The 19,194-nt window shown below is 44.3% G+C and overlaps 1 protein-coding gene across 7 annotated transcripts in view; it reads left to right on the top strand.

Annotated features, from left to right (window-relative positions):
• Positions 1–8,553, top strand: part of csrnp2 (cysteine-serine-rich nuclear protein 2) — a 118,304-nt gene extending 109,751 nt beyond the window's left edge. For 6 of the 7 annotated variants that reach the window (XM_069905892.1, XM_069905890.1, XM_069905888.1 and 3 more), the window contains 2 exons: positions 3,242–3,538; positions 7,061–8,553. In XM_069905892.1, coding sequence (XP_069761993.1) covers positions 3,242–3,538; positions 7,061–8,020 — 1,257 coding nt within the window. In that variant the 3' untranslated portion in view covers positions 8,021–8,553. The remainder of the gene's footprint in view (positions 1–3,241; positions 3,539–7,060) is intronic. The other variant, XM_069905893.1, reaches the window with a different exon arrangement.
• Positions 8,554–19,194: the final 10,641 nt, after the last annotated feature.

Here is a 19,194-nt window from a genome sequence, read left to right as displayed (position 1 = left end):
AGACCGGCTGGGTTCCTCCAGTGTTCCTGTGTGTTTATACTGCAATCACCATGTCTGCGGACTTTCATGTTTCACTTAACCCAGAGAAAAACTAACCCAAATGTATAATTTAAAAAAAAACTCAATATTTACCAGAAATCGGTCAAATCTTTGTGGACTAACGAGTCTGTTGACTTTCCAGTTGGCAGAGAGAAGGCATGACCATGAGAACGGGAGTGTTAAGCTACCTGCAAGGGCAGGTCAGATGCAAGAAAGAGTCATGTGTGACAGTTTCCAGGAATGCAGTCGGCCTGAGTTGGCAGGAAAAAGTGACGTGTAAGGGTTGGTGCCAAAGCAGCTTCTTGACACTGAAGAGCTCAGAACCAGGGGCCAGGATATGAGGGACTGAGTTGAAGAGAAATTCCTCAAGGCAGAAGGTTGTGAACCTTGGGATTCTCTCCCTCCCTCAGAGGGCTTCAATCATTCCATACATTCAAGGTTGAGCCTGATGGGTTTACAAGGGAGGCAGAAAATGGTTTGAAATGTGTCTATTTCAATGCAATGAGTATTATGAACTCAGAGCATGGATCAGTATGTGGAATTATGTGGCCATTATGGAGATGTGGCTGACACAGTGACAGGATTGGCTGATGCACGTACCGGGGTTTAAATGTTTAAAAATAAATAATGGGGGGGGGGGGAAGAGAGGAGATTTGGAATAAAGCAGAAATAAGTTGTTATGGAAGACTTCACTTTCCCAAATATTGACTGGCACCTCCTTACTGCAAGAGGGAAAGATGAGGCAGAATTTGTCATGTGTGTCCTGACACAGTCTGTAGACCAGCCGATGAGAGGAGAGGCCAGACTGGATCTGGTGCTGAGTAATGAACCTGGTCAGGTGATGGACCTCTCAGTGGGGGAGCATTTTGGTGAGAGTGACCACAACCCCGAGCTCCAGCATAGCTATGGACAAGGCTAAAAGCAGACAAAATGGGAAAGTGTTTAATTGGGGAAGGGCTAATCTAGGAAACTAGCAAGAATAAATTGTGAACCGATGTTCACGGGAGAACCCCGAGGTAATGTGGAGGATGTTTGGGGACCACTTGCATGGGATTCCGGAGGTTTATCCCACTGGGACAGGGAAAAGATGAGAGGAAAAGGCAACCGTGATTGACAAAACAGGTGAGGCAGCTCGTCAAGGGGGTGAAGGAAGCAAACATTAGATATAGGAAGCAGAAAACAGGAGGGGCTCAGGAGAAGAATCTGGTAGCCAGGAAGGAACTTAAGAAAGAACTTGGGAGAGTTAGAATGGGGCATGAGAAGGCCTTGGGATGTGGGATTAAGGAGAACCCCAAGGTGTTCTACGTGCATGTGGAGAACAGAAGGATGACGAGAGTGAAAGTGGGGCCGTTAAAGGATAAAGGATGCAACATGTGCCTGGAGGCAGAGGAGGTTGGGGAGGTCCTAGATGCTTCAGATTTCACCAGAGAGAGGGCTCTTAGAAGGTTAAAATAGGTTAGAATAGAACAGGCTTATGTGCTGGACCATGTTGAGATTAAGAAAGAGGAAGTGCTGGATCAGTCCCCAGGACTGGACAAGATATACCCTATGTTGCTATGTAAGGGAGGGAAGAGAATAGCTGGGGGAGTGGCGATGATCTTTCTATTTTCCTTGGTCACAGGGGAGGTGCCAGAGGATTATAGAATGACAAGTGTGGTCAAATGTTTAAAAAAGGTAATAGAGAAAATCCTGGGGATTATAGACCGGTGGGTCTTTTGCCAGTGGTGTGCAAACTAATGGAGAGGATCCTTAAGGATAGGATCTATGAGCATTTGGAGAGGTCCAGTCTACTCAAGGATAGTCAGCATGGCTTTGTGAAGGGAAGTTCATGCCTCATGAGCCTAACTGAGTTGTTTTTTTGAGATGGTAACAAAAGAAATTGACAAGGGATGGATTTTGTGAGGCATTTGACAAGGTCCCCTATGGGAGACTCGTTCAGAAAGTCTTGAGGCATGGGATCAGTGGAACCTTGGCTGTGTGGATTCCAAATTGGTTTGCCTGTAGAAAGCAGAGGGTAATAGTAGATGGAAAATATTCTGCCTGGAGGTCGGTGACTTGTGGAATTCCACAGGGATCTGTTCTGAGACCCCTGGACTTTGATTTTTATAAATGACCTGGCTGAAGAGGCACAAGGATGGGTCAGTAAGTTTGCAGATGATACGAAGGTTGGAGGAGTTGTGGATGGAGCTGAAGGTTGTTGAAGGTTACAGGAGGATATAGACAGGATGGAGAATTGGGCGGAAAAGTGGCAGATGGAGTTCAATCCGGATAAGTATGAGGTGATGCATTTTGGAAGGACAAACCACAAGGCTGAGTACAGGATTAATGGTCAGTTATTAACAGTGTGGAAGAACAGAGGGACCTTGGGATCCAAATTCATACATCTCTCAAGGTTGCCATACAGGTTGATGGGCTACTTAAGAAGGCCTATGGGATGTTTGGCTTCATTAATAGGGGGATTGAGTTCAGGAGTTGAGAGGTCATGTTGCAACTCTACAAATCTCTGGTGAGACCAGACTTGGAGTATTGTGTTCAGTTCTGGTTACCTCATTACAAGAAGGATGTGGAAGCTATGGGGAGGATGCAGAGGAGATTTACCAGGATGTTGCCTGGATTGGAAAATAAGTTTTATGGGGCAAGGTTGGCAGAGCTGGGACTTTTCTGTTTGGAGCATAGAAGGATGAGAGGAGACTTGATAGAGGTCTGCAAGATTCTGAGAGGCATAGATAGGATGGACACGCAGCACCTGTTTCCCAGGGCAGGATCAGAAAACACCTGAGGACATGTGTACAAAGTGAAGGGAGAGAAATTTGGAGGAGACAATCAGGGGTATGTATTTTTTTTTGCACAGAGTTGTGGGTGCCTGGAATGCCTGAGACAGAGATCATGGTGGATGCTGGAACATGAGAGGCATGTAAAAGACTCTGAGCCAGGCATAGGGATTAAAGAAAAACACAGGGGTATGAGGAAGGGAAGGGTTTAGTATTTTTGTGGTAGGTGTATTATGGGTTGGCACAACATCATGGGCTGAAGGATCTGTACTATGCTATTATATTCTACATGGACACCTGAATCTTGATAAATGGGACAACAGGATGAAGGTACTATCTGTCCAACTCCTGCAACTTGTATTCTTCCACGGATCTTGGTACTTGCACCACACGCTCCTGGTCTGAAATTACTCTCACCTTTTTCCCAACAGTTGACCAAGAATGGTATGGTTGAGTCGGAGGAGGCCAATGTACTCACCATTGATGACGTTTCCGATGATGACATTGATGTGGACAGTATTGAGGTAGATGACTATTTCTTTTTACAACCGCTACCTACAAAAAGGCGAAGAGCTTTGCTACGTGCATCGGGCGTCAACAGGATTGACACGGAAGAAAAGCACGAGCTGCGAGCCATTCGCTCATCCAGGGAGGAGTGCGGGTGTGACTGTAGGTTTTACTGTGATCCCGAGGTGTGTCCCTGTAGCAAAGCAGGAATCAAATGCCAGGTAAGGTTAACTTCTCTGGCCAATAGGAATGACTTTTATCCAATTCCAGGAGAGCAAATTGCCTTTTGTCTTGTACAAATCTTTTGTGTGATTATTTTTTTTAAAAACATGTCTGATGCTATGAGAGTGAATGATAAATTCTTAAGAATGTAGTGCAGATTTAAAATAAAACCCTAATTGGGTAGGTGGAATATATTTTGTAAAGGCATACTGTTTAAAATCAACATTCACCTGAACATCACCTGGATAAAAAAACAGTAAAACCCCTGTTATTCCAGAATTCAAGCAACCGGCAAAAAATAAATTGCAGAAAATAAATGGGTAAAAAATACAGAAGTTTACAATTGGTGCCCCTTGTGGTTAGTTCATACACACGCAATCTCAAGCAACTGAAAAATTTACTTATCTGGCATCTACCAATTGGTGCCAGATACCGGGGGTTTTACTGTCTCTTTGTTTTACTAATGTTTGTGGTCTTTCCTGTATTATGATTCTGCCAAGGAATTACTAGGCTTCTCTGGATTTAAGAACAGGACAGGGCCCATAAAGTCTTCCGTCACCTGATAATATCAGACTGATCATCGATGTGGTCTAATTTCCGGCACGATCACTTGATTTGAGACATACAGCAAGGACAGGCTCTTTGGCCCAATTTGTCCCTGCCGGTCAAGGTGCCTACCTGAGCTAATCCCATTTGCCTGTGTTTGGTCCATATCCTTCCAAATGTCTTTTGTGCATTATAATTAAAGATCTACAGTTTCTGCTGACAGTTCGTTCCAGATATGGACCACCCTCTGAATGGAAAATTTGTCTCTCTTAAAACTCTTCCCTCCCACCTTAAACTTATTCCCTGTAATTCTAGAATCGTTTATCCTGGGGAAAAAGACCAAACAAGAGTAAAACACGAAAGCCTGCTGACACCGTGGTTGAAGTAAAAACGCAAAGCTGAGAAAGTCAGCAGGTCAAACAGTGTACTTTATGTAGCAAAGATACATAACTAACATTTTGGGCTTGAGCCCTTCAAGGTATGTTGACTGGATGAAGGGATCAAGCCCAAAACGTTGATTGAGCACCTTTATCTTTGCTATATAAAGTTCGCTGTTTGATCTGCTGAGTTTCTCCAACTGAACATTCAGTTTATCCATGCTCCCTCATGATTTTATGAACATCCAAGATCACCCTTTGGACTCTGATATTGCAGGGAATAAAGACCTAGCCTCTTCCTGAAACTCAGGCCCTTCAGCCCTGGCAACATTCTGATGAATCTCCTCTGTACCCCTTCCCACCTACTGACATCCTTCCTGTAGCTAGTGACAGGATGGCACACAGAACTCCAAGTGTGGTCACACCAAAGCCTTGTACAGCTGTATCATGACATCCCAATCTTTTTGCTCAATACCCCACCCAATGAAAGCAAACATGGCATACATCACCTTCACCATCCTGTCCACCTGAACTGTCACTTGTATAGCATCCAGGACACGGAGTGTCCAGTCAATCCCACCTTGCAGATGCTCAACAGTTGATCATCTACTGGAGGAGAGAAATCCAAAGATTTTTAAGGGATTTATCATCACACAGCTAGCTGGTGAACCCCTTACCCTCATCCTGCAGCCCCTTGTTCTAGACTCTGTCCAGAGGGAAATGCTCAGTCATTCATTCTGGGCTCCTTTGCAGAGTTTTGAATTCTCTCTTCAGGAGATCAGAAGACAGCCAATGGAATCCTGGCTGTCGACTGGCCTTGAAATTTACTGCTGATAACCAATTTGGCCGTCACTGACTAATGTGGACCATGGTTCCCTGTGGTTGTTAATCCTCTGAGCTCAGAATGAGTGAATGTCCGCAGGCTTTCTTGCCATGCCCAGGTTCTTGCCTTAGCTGACGGCATTCTTTAAAACTTCCTTTCAACCTAGTTTTTGATCTTCCTTATACCTCTTTAATGGTTTGGTGCCAAATTTTGCTCATGTTGCCACTTGTGATTATGAAGGCACCACATCAGAATCCTGGCAGGGGTATTTGAAGCTTGAGAGGGGATTTGATAGAGGTATTTAAGATTATGAAAGGGATAGACAGAGTGGATGTGGATAGACTATTTCCATTAAGAGTAGGAGAGATTGAAACGAGAGGACATAAGTTAAGAGTTAAGGGGCAGAGGTTTAGAGGTAACATGAGGGGGAACTTCTTTACTCAGAGAGTGGTAGCGGTGTGGAATGAGCTTCCGGGAGAAATAGTGGCGGCAGAGTCAATTTTATTATTTAAGAAAAAGCTGGACAGGTATATGGATGAGAAGAAGGTGGAGGGTTATGGTCATTGTGCAGGTAGGTGGGATTAGAGAGGAGTGTTTGGTTCAGTGCGGACTAGAAGGGCCTAATGGCCTGTTTCTGTGCTGTAATTATGTTTTTTGTTATGTTATCATGCACATTGTCACTGAGACAGACTTTTTAACCTGTGTCTGATGGCAGGTTGCAGCCCACGATGACATTAATTGCCAACTCTGGTGCTTTGGCCAGCTCCGAATGCTGTTGAGATTTGGCCTGAACGTAAGGTGCAGAAAGTGGCCATTCAGCCCATTGCGACCCTGCTGGTGGCAAAGCTGTTGACTGCTCTTCGTTGCATTAAGCCTTTAACAGGCCACTTTTATTTCATGCAGACACTGGACAAACAAGCTGTCGATGGGGTGTTTCATGAAGCTCATCATTAAGCCCACAAACAGATTTTGTTAGCCAATTAAATGTTACAGCTGTTGTTATTAACTATGTTAAAAGTGCAGTCGGTGTTGCGGTCAGCGCAACATTGCTACAGAGCCAGTGATCAGGACTGGGGTTCGACTCCAATGCTGTCTGTAAGGAGTTTGTACGCTCTCCCCGTGTCTGCGTGGGTTTTCCCCGGGGGCTCCAGTTTTCGCCCACCCTTCAAAACGCACAGGGGTTGTAGGCCTGTTACCGTGCTGCATGTCAAAATTAAAATTAAAAAAAACCTAGTTATAGCAACTGTGCAGGTGTGGTAAGTCTGGGGAGTTTTGTCTGAAAGGGCGTGTGAGGTGGTAGGAAATGCTTGCCCCCCCCCCCCCCCCCAACTTGTTCTTTATGCAAGACTTGCTTTTCAAAGCAGGTCTTTGGGCACAAACCTTTCTGGCTTTTTGTAATCGCACTGCAATTCATTTTTGAAGGGCAAACCATTCCAATTGGCCAAAGCGACTGTTCACAAACAGTGTTGTCTGCTGGTGGCTGGAGGGGCGTCAGCTGACGGCACCTCATGACAGTTGGCACTCTCGCACCCTGGATTCCTGTACTCTAATCTCATGACCAAGACTTGAACCTGCGACCTTCAGGCCCTGGGATAAAAGTGCTGTCCTCCAGGTCAAGGTTGACTCAGATAAGACATGCAGGAGTACCGTGGACTGGCACCTCCCTCCCCACACACACATTGAGTCAGGTTACATGAGCAGTCTGATGGTATCAATCTTTAATGACTTGCAGTTGTTCCACTGAACTGTATTAACACCAGTCTCTTGTCCTCAAGGTGGATAGGATGTCCTTTCCCTGTGGCTGCTCCAAAGATGGCTGTGCCAATGCAGCTGGCCGGATTGAATTTAACCCCATCCGCGTCCGGACTCATTACCTGCACACCATCATGAAGCTGGAACTGGAGAACAAGCAGCAGGACCTGCAACAGCCATCGCTGGCTGTCTCCCATTCGTCCAGTAACAGCCACACAGAAACGCAGGACTACCAGGAATTTGCAGCAGAAAACTATGATTTGGAAAACGAGACTGCAGTGATGCACTTACAGTCTGCTGAGGAGATGGACAGGAAAAAGGAGGAAGAGACTGATTTAACCAGTTCTAATGTGACCATGGATACCAGTGTAGAAAACCTAGAAGTTTGTATATTAGGAGATGCGGTAGCTAGCGCCGGTGAAACGTGCCAAGGCCTAGCAACACCAGTTGTGATCCAAGCAGAAGTGACTCCTGTTTCTCCTGTGTTGCATTTTGCTGACACTGCTGTTCAGGATAACTCGACGCCTGAGGAACAGACCTATTTAAGAAACTCCACAGTGTTGTATTATCAAATAGATCCGAGGTGTGCTGTAGATGTGAACTGCGGTGATAGGGAGGCCGATTATGTGGAAGCAGCTGCAGAGCCCAGTTACCCAAAAGAAGCCACTGTAGAAAATTTGGTTGCTGCTACCAGTAGCTCCTTGGCATCAGGTGTGCCTGTCACAGAGCACTTTTCTCAAAACACAGGGACCTCCAAGTATCGTAACATCCAACTTCCTTCAACAGAAGCTGATGCTGTGTTAGTGAAGGACGGTACCAATGTGCGCACTGAGCAGGAGCCCCATTTACCTTCAAACTTTCACGATGGCTGCCTCAGGGCTTCTGATGGTGTCCTTTGTTTGCCTGGGCCAACTGTGTTTTGCCAGTCTCAAGGTCAGAAGGCCCCAGAAGAAGCCCCTGCAGTGAGCCCAGTAATTCTGTAATCTGTTTCTGTAGCTAGTTTGCACAATTGCCTGTAGCTTTTAGCTGATTTAAATGTCTATTTATTTAGGAATTTTTTTTTAGTAAAACAAAAATTTAAAAAAAAAAGCTGAATGTTGAAGTTAGGGCTTTATAAAAGAAAAAGTGGAAGTTTTATCTAATCTGAACTCAAACAGAGACTCTCTCTTTTCTGGTTACCCAAAAGGCTGGAGGCAGGGCATAATTGTAGGGTGGTTTTAAGAACCATGGAAGCAAACAAAAAAAACTAATGATTTTTCTGAAAGCCCTTTGTTGCACATGGACCGGTTGAACATTGGTTACCATCTGGGAGGGAATACTTCTGATTAAGTTGGCATTACATTTCAAGGCTCTTCTAACATCTCTAACAGAGTCACCATTGCTTTTGGCTCCTGGGCAAGTCTGAGTAATTTTATTGGACGCTTTTTCCTCATGGGGACACGTAATAGACTTGGATGGAAACTTTCCAAGGCAAAGAGGCAACTCAAAATATGGGGCCAAAATAGTGGGGGGGGGGGGGGGGGTCGTAAAAGATGGACCGCACAGCCCTTAACAGTGTACCTAATAGTCACCTGCATGTTGGCTGCACTACCATACACCATGAAGTTGGTACTTACACCTGTCTCCTTAAATCTTCATGATGGCTACTTGTTCTCCTGTTGGATGTTGACTCCATGAGAAAATATTTAGCAACCTTTTTTCTTGGAGTGATATCAAAATTCACTTAAATACCTTTGTGTTGCACATGGATAGTGAGTATTGATGTTTTTAGTCCATCTGTGAACACTTTTATTTTCATGGAGAGGGTGTCACCTTTTGAATTAGGGCTTTAACTTTTATTTGCACAAAATCTGGAGATAGGCACACTTAAATGCCAGCTTTCCACTCACAAATCTGCTTTGGGAGATGCTCATTTTCCTGCCATTTCTGCTTCTTCCAGTTGAGAGAGATGTATTTGCCCATTCCCTGAACTGTTGACAACTTCGTAGAAAGTCCCGTGTGAACTTGTGTGGTTTTTAAAAAAAGACTCATTCACCTTTGGGATCTTGCAGCCATAGCAATCATTCGAGTTGTAGCTTAAACTTGTCTCTGCGTAATGCAGATGCTTGTGAATGTGTACCAATAGAAGATGGTTACTGGGCCTGGCTGTTCATCAGGACAATGTGTGAGAGAGAACCTGTCCTGTGCCACCACTGGCCAATTCTTCCAGAGTATCCCACCTCTTCACTCCCCTTCAAGATCATCAAGCCAGGATCGACTTCCAATTGAAATCAACAGCTGCAACAATTGTGAGTTGTTTGCTTGGTTAATGCACCACAATGAAATGTCAGGATATGGAATTTTTGCAGGTTGGGGGGATCCAGGTTGAGGTGGGGTTGAGCTTGCTTGTGCCTCAGGGATGTCCAGGCTACCATGATGTTGGTGGAACCCTGTAAATAGGTTTCTCCCCCAAGGAGAAAGAAGAATATTGACCCCAAATCTTTCCTTTTATAGAAGAAAATGTTACTTTGGCTGCCTGCATTGGTGGTGATATTAACAAGGAGCCAACTTCTTGATAGCTGAAGTATTTTCATCTTGCAAAACAGCTGTTATTTACAACATTCTGGGCCAGTGCACCTGAAATCTCTTGCATGAGCCTGCCCCCTCACCCCCTCGCCAAACCCCTACCAAAAAAAAATACTGTCAACGAAGGTGAGGTGAGTGACCAGAGATGCAAAGTAATGTTTCCAAAATGAAACCCCTTTCCCATCCTGCGGTTGAGCTTCCCACTATGGGAGCCAGGCTATCTGCAGTCCAACAAGTCACAGGGCAGAGAGGGAAGAGATTTGATCTGCTTTCGGTTTGATGCTCTCCAAGACTTGGGAGATCCTCTCTGGCTGAAGACAAAACAGCAGGATTTCACATTTACATATGTGACATCACGTACAACTCTGAGATTCCTTTTTCCTGCAGGGTGTACCTTTTCATCTAGCTCTTAGACCAATGTACCTGCAGTCGTTCTCAAAGGCACTCGTATAATTTCAGGTTCCTTGTATGGCCAAACCAAGTAAATGCTGTGGAAATTTAGCAGGTCTCGCAGCGTTCACAGGAGATAAAGCTAAATTACCGACGTTTTGGGCCTGCCCTTCCTCAAGGGCTCAGGCTCGAAACCTCCTATGGATGCTGTGTTTTTACTTCAATCAAAGCTGTAGTGTGGAATGGGAACAGAAAATTTAAATCTGGCCCCAAATTTGTGAGGGAAGTCTGAATTAACCTTATCCTAATGCAGATAGACTGATGGGAGAAGTCCTTGTATATCTAGCCATAATCAAGGACAATTTGGTATATATCTCGCCCTTACAGAGGATGATTAGTGGGAACAGTCTTTGAATACCTAGCTTTAATCCAGGACAGAATATAGATGTTCATTGAACATTTTATCTTCAAAAACTATCTTTGTTTCAGAAAAATCACCAAACTGTGAGCTAACATTGGCTTGATTCTGGGAACTCTTTACATTTGTGATATCCTAATTACAGGAACAAGTCACCATTTTTAAATCTAGTCCTGCTGCGAAGCCTGTGAGATGCAACTTAAATCTATCTTCCACTGTTATCAATGATTTTACTAATTGGTCATTTAAACATAACACTGCAAGGCATAAGACAGTGATCTGAAAGTTTCAGGGATTGTTTTCAATTCCAGTTTTACATGGTACCTGAAAAGCACCATTTTTAAAAGTTAATGTATCATTGATTTTGTTTTCTTAGTGGGCGGTACAGTTAGTGGTTAGCGCAACACTGTTGCAGTGCCAGCGACCTAGGTTTGAATCTAGCGGTGTCTTTAAGGAGTGGGTATGTGCTCCCTATGTTTGCTTGGGTTTCCTCCAGGCGCTCCGATTTCCTCCCATCCTTCAAAAAAAAAATACCAGGGTTGTAGGTTAATTGGGATATTGGTGGCATGGGGTCATGGGCTGGAAGGGCGTGTTACCATGCTGTAGGTCTAAATTAAATAAAAACATTCTGGGGGGAAATGCAGTTAATGAAGTCTCCACCTCTGTGTGGCTGCTGGTCGACATTCTTCTTTTGACGTGTTAACTCAGACTGTTGCACTGGTCAATGGGTGTATCGTAGAAATTAGATAATTTATACCTGTTCCAAGTTAATTCTATTTAAATATTTTAATTTTCTTTTAAGTGCAGGACGTTGTTGCAAATTCTGTTCTTACCTTATTTTTTAAACCGATCTGGTTTTGCTTAATACAAAAAAAAGGACCTCGTTTTCTCCATGACTTTTGCCCAGACTGCTCTTTGGGCTCTTGCAATCTAACATGCCCAGCATTCTTTCCTGGTGCCCAATCACTGCCATCACACAGGATCTTAGTTGGACCTCTGCCACTGCACAGATCCTCATGTCATCATCCTCTCCCTACCTTGCTCTGAAATGGCAAGACTACTCGCACCGAGATGCTTCCTGAGAGCACCATTTATCAGATGTGTGGCAATAGGGGTCTGGCTGCCTGAAAATGCTTTGCATACAGCACTTCCATCATGGGACTGCAAGAGGCTAATGAGAGCATTGCATCACCTCTCCACTCATTTCAAGGGCTGTGTGCAATTATTAATTTAGTTAAAGTTATCCCAATTTCAGATGGGTCCAAATGTACAGAGGCTACCCTCCCAAAGAGGCTTTCTATTGCACACTTTAAAAGGCTGAATCTTCTGATGGTTCCAGAATTGCGTAGAGAACAGGGCTTGTCTGCTGACTTGCTATAAGTTTATGCTTTTACAGTTTCTGACTCTTTCACCCAACTTCTCCCAAATCTGGCATCTGCATCAAAACAAACAGAAGTAGAATAGTTTGTCGAAATAAGTGACCACCTGTGTGTGGAGTTCAACCTCCCAGTGATTCTATAAACTTTTTTGAAAAGCACTTTGGTAAGCTAGTCTAATATGTTGGAGAAAGATTATTTAAGTATGTACTTGTCAATTGAGTATAAAATAATGTAGATTTCTTCGTTTAAAAACACTAAATACTGAACTGCTTCCCAGCATTGAAGTTGTTTTATTGGTTGAAAAAGTTGACAGTATGAGAAGTTCTGTTTTAAGCAGTGTTTGTATATAACTCTAGAATCAATTTTTAAAAAGTGTGATTATGTGAGCGTGATTAAATCAGAACAGATGCCATGTTTGAAAAGGGAGAAGAGTATAAAAGGCGAGCGTGGCTCAGATGACCTGTAAAGTCTGAGTGGATCCATGGCCTGGATTACGTTGAGGGAGTAGGAGGGCAGATGGATGAAAAATAAATCGCATTGGCCAAATAAAGCTTGGGCAAAGCCTCAGTTGACGACTATTGGGATGGCCAATGTGAAAATGGAATGTCATGTTTGATACAGTTGCTCTGTGGCTGAAATTAAGCAATCTTTTGAAGATGCTCTGAAAGGAATTTTGATCATGCACTTGGAAGTGTTGATATGAATATCTGGTGCTCACAGAGGAAAGTGATCTTCACTGGCAATTCACAAAGATCCAAGAATAGTCTTAAATAGTGATTAATGAATGCGTCTTATACACAGGTGTGAACGTTGCTGGCGAGGCCAGCATTTAATGCCTATCTTTAAATGCTGTTGATACTGGGAGGCTTGCCATTTCTGAGGGCAGTTACGAGTTGAACCACATTGCTACTGGTCTGGAGTTGCACATAGGCCAGACTAGGTAAAGATGGCAGATTTTCTTTCTGAAAGGACATTTGTAAACTGAATGGAGTTATTATTGCCCTGTGTAAGTTTAGGTTTTGGGGGCTGGGGGGGAGGGGAGGGAGGGCGGGTGAAGAACTTTAAGATTCTTTTTGTTGATAGTTGTCACTGTCGCACTTTGTTAGTGGCCTTGTGACCAGTTTGGTGCAAATGTATCTGTAGATACTGTATATACAATAGAATGTTTCTGACTGTTGCCTCCTTAAGGGGAGGGGGTGGGGGGGTGGCTGGGTTGGGGGGGGAAAGAGGAAAGACATTATCACAAACAACAGTGAAAGTAATTGAGACAAAAATGTCTTCAGGTAGCCTGGAGGGCTTAAGAAGACCAAAAAGATCTGGCATCAGGTCCGAGCTGCCTTCAACACAGTTTTTTGGGTGAAATAAAAATCCTTGTGACTTGGCCAACTGCACCGTTTCTCACTGGTGGTGGGGGAAAGGCAGGAGTCTGCGGAGGGCTTCAATTTTTATTGAACGGATGTGTGAAACTTGTGCCACCACATGGCACTTTATAAATGCAATCATAGAACTACTGTGTAACATAGCTCAACAGAAGATTCCACCATGTTTGGATTACTGCCCTATATCCAAGGGGCTCTGCATTCGAAGCTCCTTCAAAGCAAGTGTACAAGTTGCTAAGTTTTGATGTAACAACCTTCTGCATTGCACCAGTTGCTTGATTGCACACTCATGCATTTTCTCAATGCACGAACATGCAAATTACACACCGTGTTTTAAAGTAAATTTAATTCTAACCTGCAGGGCCAAGAGGAGAGGGTATAAATGGTTTTTGGGCCTGGATGTCTTGCTGGAAATTTCCTCTCCTTTTGAAAGGTTGCTGAACTAAGCTGCTTCAAAGTATATGTTTTGATGCCAGCCATCACTGTGTGACTGACCGCAAACAATTGTATGTTTGTAGAATATAAACTGACAACAAGCCTGTAACATGAATTCAGGATGGGCATATTCAAAATGCTTCTGAAGTGACCAAGAATTGAGGTGTTTATGTAAATTGGTTTCGGTCTAAGTTGCTTCTTGCTGATTTGTTCTGCCATGTTATTCTATGTTGGTTGTAATCCTTGTTTCTCTTCCTTGCCCCTCCTCTAAATTGTAAACGGGATCACATTTTGCCTCAAAACCATAATTAGGCATGAATGCGCACAAACCATTTCCATCGCAATGCATCTGTTATGTCGCAAATTTGTAGTCTTGACGCAAATTGCAACGTTGAGTTAAGCGGCTGCCAAACCTTGCAAGACATTTCAATAAAAGGCTCTCACCCTTTGAACCAATGTTGCAAAGTGGACTTTCTCTGACCTGAGTCTTGTTTGTGTTGTGTGAAAATGGTTCTCGCGTGGGTTTGGATTAAATGAGTCATAAAACAACAAAAGGGAAATGAGCATCTCCTGTATGGACTGTGGTCCTGTGAACAATTCCTTCACTGTGGTTCAGATATTCTCTTCTGTTTCAAAGTCAGAAATTTGTAGATTCAAGTCCCGCTCCAGAGACTTGAATACAAATTCAAGACTGATACTTGCAGTGCAGTTGGAATGGCTGTGCTAAGCGGCCCGGCAGTGCAGGAGGGGAGGTGCTGAAGGAGTTGTGCTGGCAGAGTGGCAGTGCCAGGAGTGTGTCGAGCAGTCACAGGGCCAGTACCAACGGAGCACCGCACTTTTAGGAGTGCCATTTTTATGCGAGTTACGAAAGAGAAGTCTGCTGCCTCACTTGGGTGGAAAAGATTTAAACAGCACACTTCAGGAGTGATCTCCTGTCTTTTGACCAATATTATTTCTACAACCAACATCAAGGAGTAGATTATCAGGCCACTCATTTGTATATTATGGGTTCTTGTTGGGAACAATTTATTAGCCGTCTGCCTACAGGATTACTGTGTGAAGACCCTGGAATTTTTAACTCTGAAGGTGATGAACCTTGGCAGGGAGAGGTGGGTAATTTGAGAGATTGCTACAAACCCTGGACTTTAGCATAAAGGAGAACAAGCAGCATGGATTTAGTTACTTTTAGTTGTACCTTCATTAGAAAACATTTAAAGAGGTACTGGAAAATGCTTGATTTTTATTTTCTTTAACCAGAGAGAGGGTGTTTAAACATCTTTTCTGGTGCGACATTCTATATTCACACATTTAATTAATACTTGCTATTTAAGTTGAAAGCCTTGTTTATAAAAAGCCTCATTCCATTAAATTGACTTTTCTCCAGTCTCTGTTTAAGTTCCATTTGGTGCTGTGCAGTTTGTTGGTCATATCTTATTCAAGGTTAAAAGGTTGCAGACCAAACATGAGGTATTAGCTCGGCTCCTGCTTTGTGAATTGCACAGACCTGGAATGGGGAAAAGGATGAGTTGGCCAAAAAGCACATTTGTTTTTTTTCGTCACCTGATAATTCCTTGCTCTGTACTAAAGCCATATTGTAGGTTTTTGGGTGATTCCTTTAAAAATCCAAGTAGATCCACTAAACTTTAAGTTGACTGTGTCTATTAACAATATCATCAGTAAAATGAACACAAGACCTGCCATTGCGGATGATGCAAAAATATTTTAAATGTTTATTAAACAATTTAAGTAGCTCCTGCAACTTGAGAATTCTGAATTTGATTAAAATCATCTGCATTATTTTAAGAACATTGAATTTCTTGTTTGAATTGGATCAGAGATTGCTTTGTGCCCCTTTCAGGCTGTCTCAAAAGATTGTTCAGGGGATCAATGTGTTATTCTGTTCAAGGACCAATATTGGGCAGGGTAAAACATAGTTCCTGCGATCTCTCAATAATGGTGATACTTGGAACAAAATCAAGGCAAATCTCACAGTGCTGCTTGTCGTAGGGCAGCGAAGTTGTGTTTTCTAAATGCTGCAGCACTAATCTGTGCTAAGCATGATGTATTATGTTGCTGCTAAAGTGTGAATGTGCATAAAGTGGTGCATCCCTTCAACAGCCTGTGGCTGTGCCTTATTGGATCAGTAAAATGTTATTGCTCCAAGCAATTCTTCAGGTCAACTGGAGGTCAAAGGAGCAAATGTGATGGACATAGATGCAATATTTATATTAAATAATATTGATTGGTGTAAGATTCTGTGATCATTGTGTCTTTCCTAATTGCCTTCAGTGTTATCAAGCAAAAGGATATGGGGCTCTCTATATGATGTAACAGTTCTGACCTGAAACCTCAGTGCCAAAGCTGGGGTTGATTCTTAAGGTTTTGGTAGTAAGGGCATCATTTAAAGCACATTCCTTGATGTGACAGGCTTGTATTGTTGAGAGCCCACCATATTATTGGTTCTCAACCTTTTTCGGTCTAAGGCCCACCTGACTTCCGGGCTAACATGCCACGGTGCACAAGTGGCAATGACTGAGTGATATTTTCCAGTCAATGACAGCTCTGTAACTCTAAAGTATTTTTAATATTTTTAAAGAACCAAAAAAACACTGCAAGTATTCACTGAACAAAACAATTCCAAATCAAAATCAAAGCTCAATCCACTTTAATGAACCCCTGTTCCTGAAGTTTCTTCACCAGTTTCCACATCCTTGGTTCCGTTGGAGACAATGCACACCTGAGATCTGCCTCCACTTCAATGTGGTTGCAACAATGTTGAAAAGCCTGATTCACAAACACCTTTCTGCAGCCAGAATGATCACCTGGGAGGACTGAGACATGACCTTAGAGGACTCCGTGGCCCAAGTGAGACATGGCCCTCTGGTTTAGTCACACATAGGCCAGGTAAACACAGTGCTCGCCCATCACAGTATTGTGCTTGCTCATTTATAGAAGTTCTTGTAGGATTTATTTCTGGACACTTTATGGGCTGGTTCTTGAAGAGAATTACTAGTAACCGTGGGCAGGATCTGTCAACTATCATATTCGTAAACTAATTTCTATGCTACCACAATGCTGAATCACGAGTCTTATCTATCTTGTCCTCTCAAATTTAGATCAGATGTGAGCAAGGCCTTGAAAGTGTGCACTTTGTCATTGTAAAATCCCACTGGAAAAGAACAAACTCCAGGCTCTTCCTAGAATCAAATTAAGCAGCACATACATAAATTGACAGCAAAGCCTCCCCCTCACTTCTGCCCGGACCGGGGCCTCCGCCTGCCTCACTCTACCAAGGCCGGGGCCACCGCCTCCCCCTCGCTTCTGCCCAGACCGGGGCCTCCGCCTGCCTCACTCCACCTAAAAGCTCCTTCGTGCAGGCCCGAGGACATGTCCACACCCTCCCCCGCCCCCCCCGGCCCCGCCCCCCCTGCCCCTTACAAGGCTCTAAAGGCTGTGTACGGCCCGTCACCCCAAGTCCAAAGCCCGCTGCGCAGCTCAGACGGCAAAGTCCTCCACAGCGACAAGATCTCCATCCTCAACCGATGGTCAGAACACTTCCAATCTCTTTTCAGTGCCAACCGCTCAGTCCAAGAATCTGCCCTGCTCCAGCTCCCTCAACAGCCCTTAAGGCTAGAGGTGGATGAGGTCCTCACCCAGGAAGAGACATATAAGGCAATTGAACAACTGAAAAGTGGCAAAGCAGCAGGTATGGATGGAATCCCCCCCCCAGAGGTCTGGAAGGCTGGCAGCAAAACTCTGAATGCCAAAATGCATGAGTTTTTCAAGCTCTGCTGGGACCAAAGAAAGCTGCCTCAGGACCTTCGTGATGCCATCATCATCACCCTGTACAAAAACAAAGGCGAGAAATCGGACTGATCAAACTACAGGGGAATCACGCTGCTCTCCATTGCAAGCAAAATCTTCGCTTGGATTCTCCTAAATAGAATAATACCTAGTGTCGCTGAAAATGTTCTCCCAGAATCACAGTGTGGCTTTCGCGCAAACAGAGGAACCACTGACATGGTTTTTGCCCTCAGAAAAATGCAGAGAACAAAACAAAGGACTCTACATCACCTTTGTTGACCCCACCAAAGCCTTCGACACCATGAGTAGGAAAGGGCTTTGGTAAATACTAGAGCGCCTCGGATGCCCCCCAAAGTTCCTCAACATGGTTATCCAACTGCATGAAAACCAACAAGGTCAGGTCAGATACAGCAATGAGCTCTCTGAACCCTTCTCCATTAACAATGGCATGAAGCAAGGCTGCGTTCTCGCACCAACCCTCTTTTCAATCTTCAGCATGTTGCTGAAACAAGCCATGAAAGACCTCAACAATGAAGACGCTGTTTACATCCGGTACCGCACGGATGGCAGTTCCTTCAATCTGAGGCACCTGCAAGCTCACACCAAGACAAGAGCAACTTGTCCGTGAACTACTCTTTGCAGATGATGCCGCTTTAGTTGCCCATTCAGAGCCAGCTCTTCAGCGCTTGATGTCCTGTTTTGCGGAAACTGCCGAAATGTTTGGCCTGGAAGTCAGCCTGAAGAAAACTGAGGTCCTCCATCAGCCAGCTCCCCACCATGACTACCAGCCCCCCCACATCTCCATTGGGCACACAAAACTCAAAACGGTCAACCAGTTTACCTATCTCGGCTGCACCATTTCATCTGATGCAAGGATCGACAACGAGATAGACAACAGACTCGCCAAGGCAAATAGCGCCTTTGGAAGACTACACAAAAGAGTCTGGAAAAACAACCAACTGAAAAACCTCACAAAGATTAGCATATACAGAGCCGTTGTCATACCCACACTCCTGTTCGGCTCCGAATCATGGGTCCTCTACCGGCATCACCTACGGCTCCTAGAACACTTCCACCAGCGTTGTCTCCGCTCCATCCTCAACATTCATTGGAGCGACTTCATCTCCAACATCGAAGTACTCGAGATGGCAGAGGCCAACAGCATCGAATCCACGCTGCTGAAGATCCAGCTGCGCTGGGTGGGTCACGTCTCCAGAATGGAGGACCATCGCCTTCCCAAGATCGTGTTATATGGCGAGCTCTCCACTGGCCACCATGACAGAGGTGCACCAAAGAAGAGGTACAAGGACTGCCTAAAGAAAGCTCTTGGTGCCTGCCACATTGACCATCGCCAGTGGGCTGATATCGCCTCAAACCGTGCATCTTGGCGCCTCACAGTTCGGCGAGCAGCAACCTCCTTTGAAGAAGACCGCAGAGCCCACCTCACTGACAAAAGACAAAGGAGGAAAAACCCAACACCCAACCCCAACCAACCAATTTTCCCTTGCAACCGCTGCAACCGTGTCTGCCTGTCCCGCATAGGACTTGTCAGCCACAAACGAGCCTGCAGCTGACGTGGACATTACCCCTCCATAAATCTTCGTCCGCGAAGCCAAGCCAAAGATAAAGAAGATTTTTACCTGCTGAGTTTCTCCAACATTTTGTTTTTACTTCAAACACAGTGTCTACAGATTTTCATGTTTTACTTCTATTCCTTGCCCATCACTCCCCTTTAGCTTTCTAGATCCTAAACTCTGGATTCTATCTTTACCCCTCCCTACTGCTTC

The sequence above is a fragment of the Narcine bancroftii genome, chromosome 12, assembly GCF_036971445.1.
Source record: "Narcine bancroftii isolate sNarBan1 chromosome 12, sNarBan1.hap1, whole genome shotgun sequence".
Classification (NCBI taxonomy): Eukaryota; Metazoa; Chordata; class Chondrichthyes; order Torpediniformes; family Narcinidae; genus Narcine; species Narcine bancroftii.
Note: the sequence above shows the minus strand (reverse complement) of the source record. Positions and strands in the feature narration are given on the sequence as shown.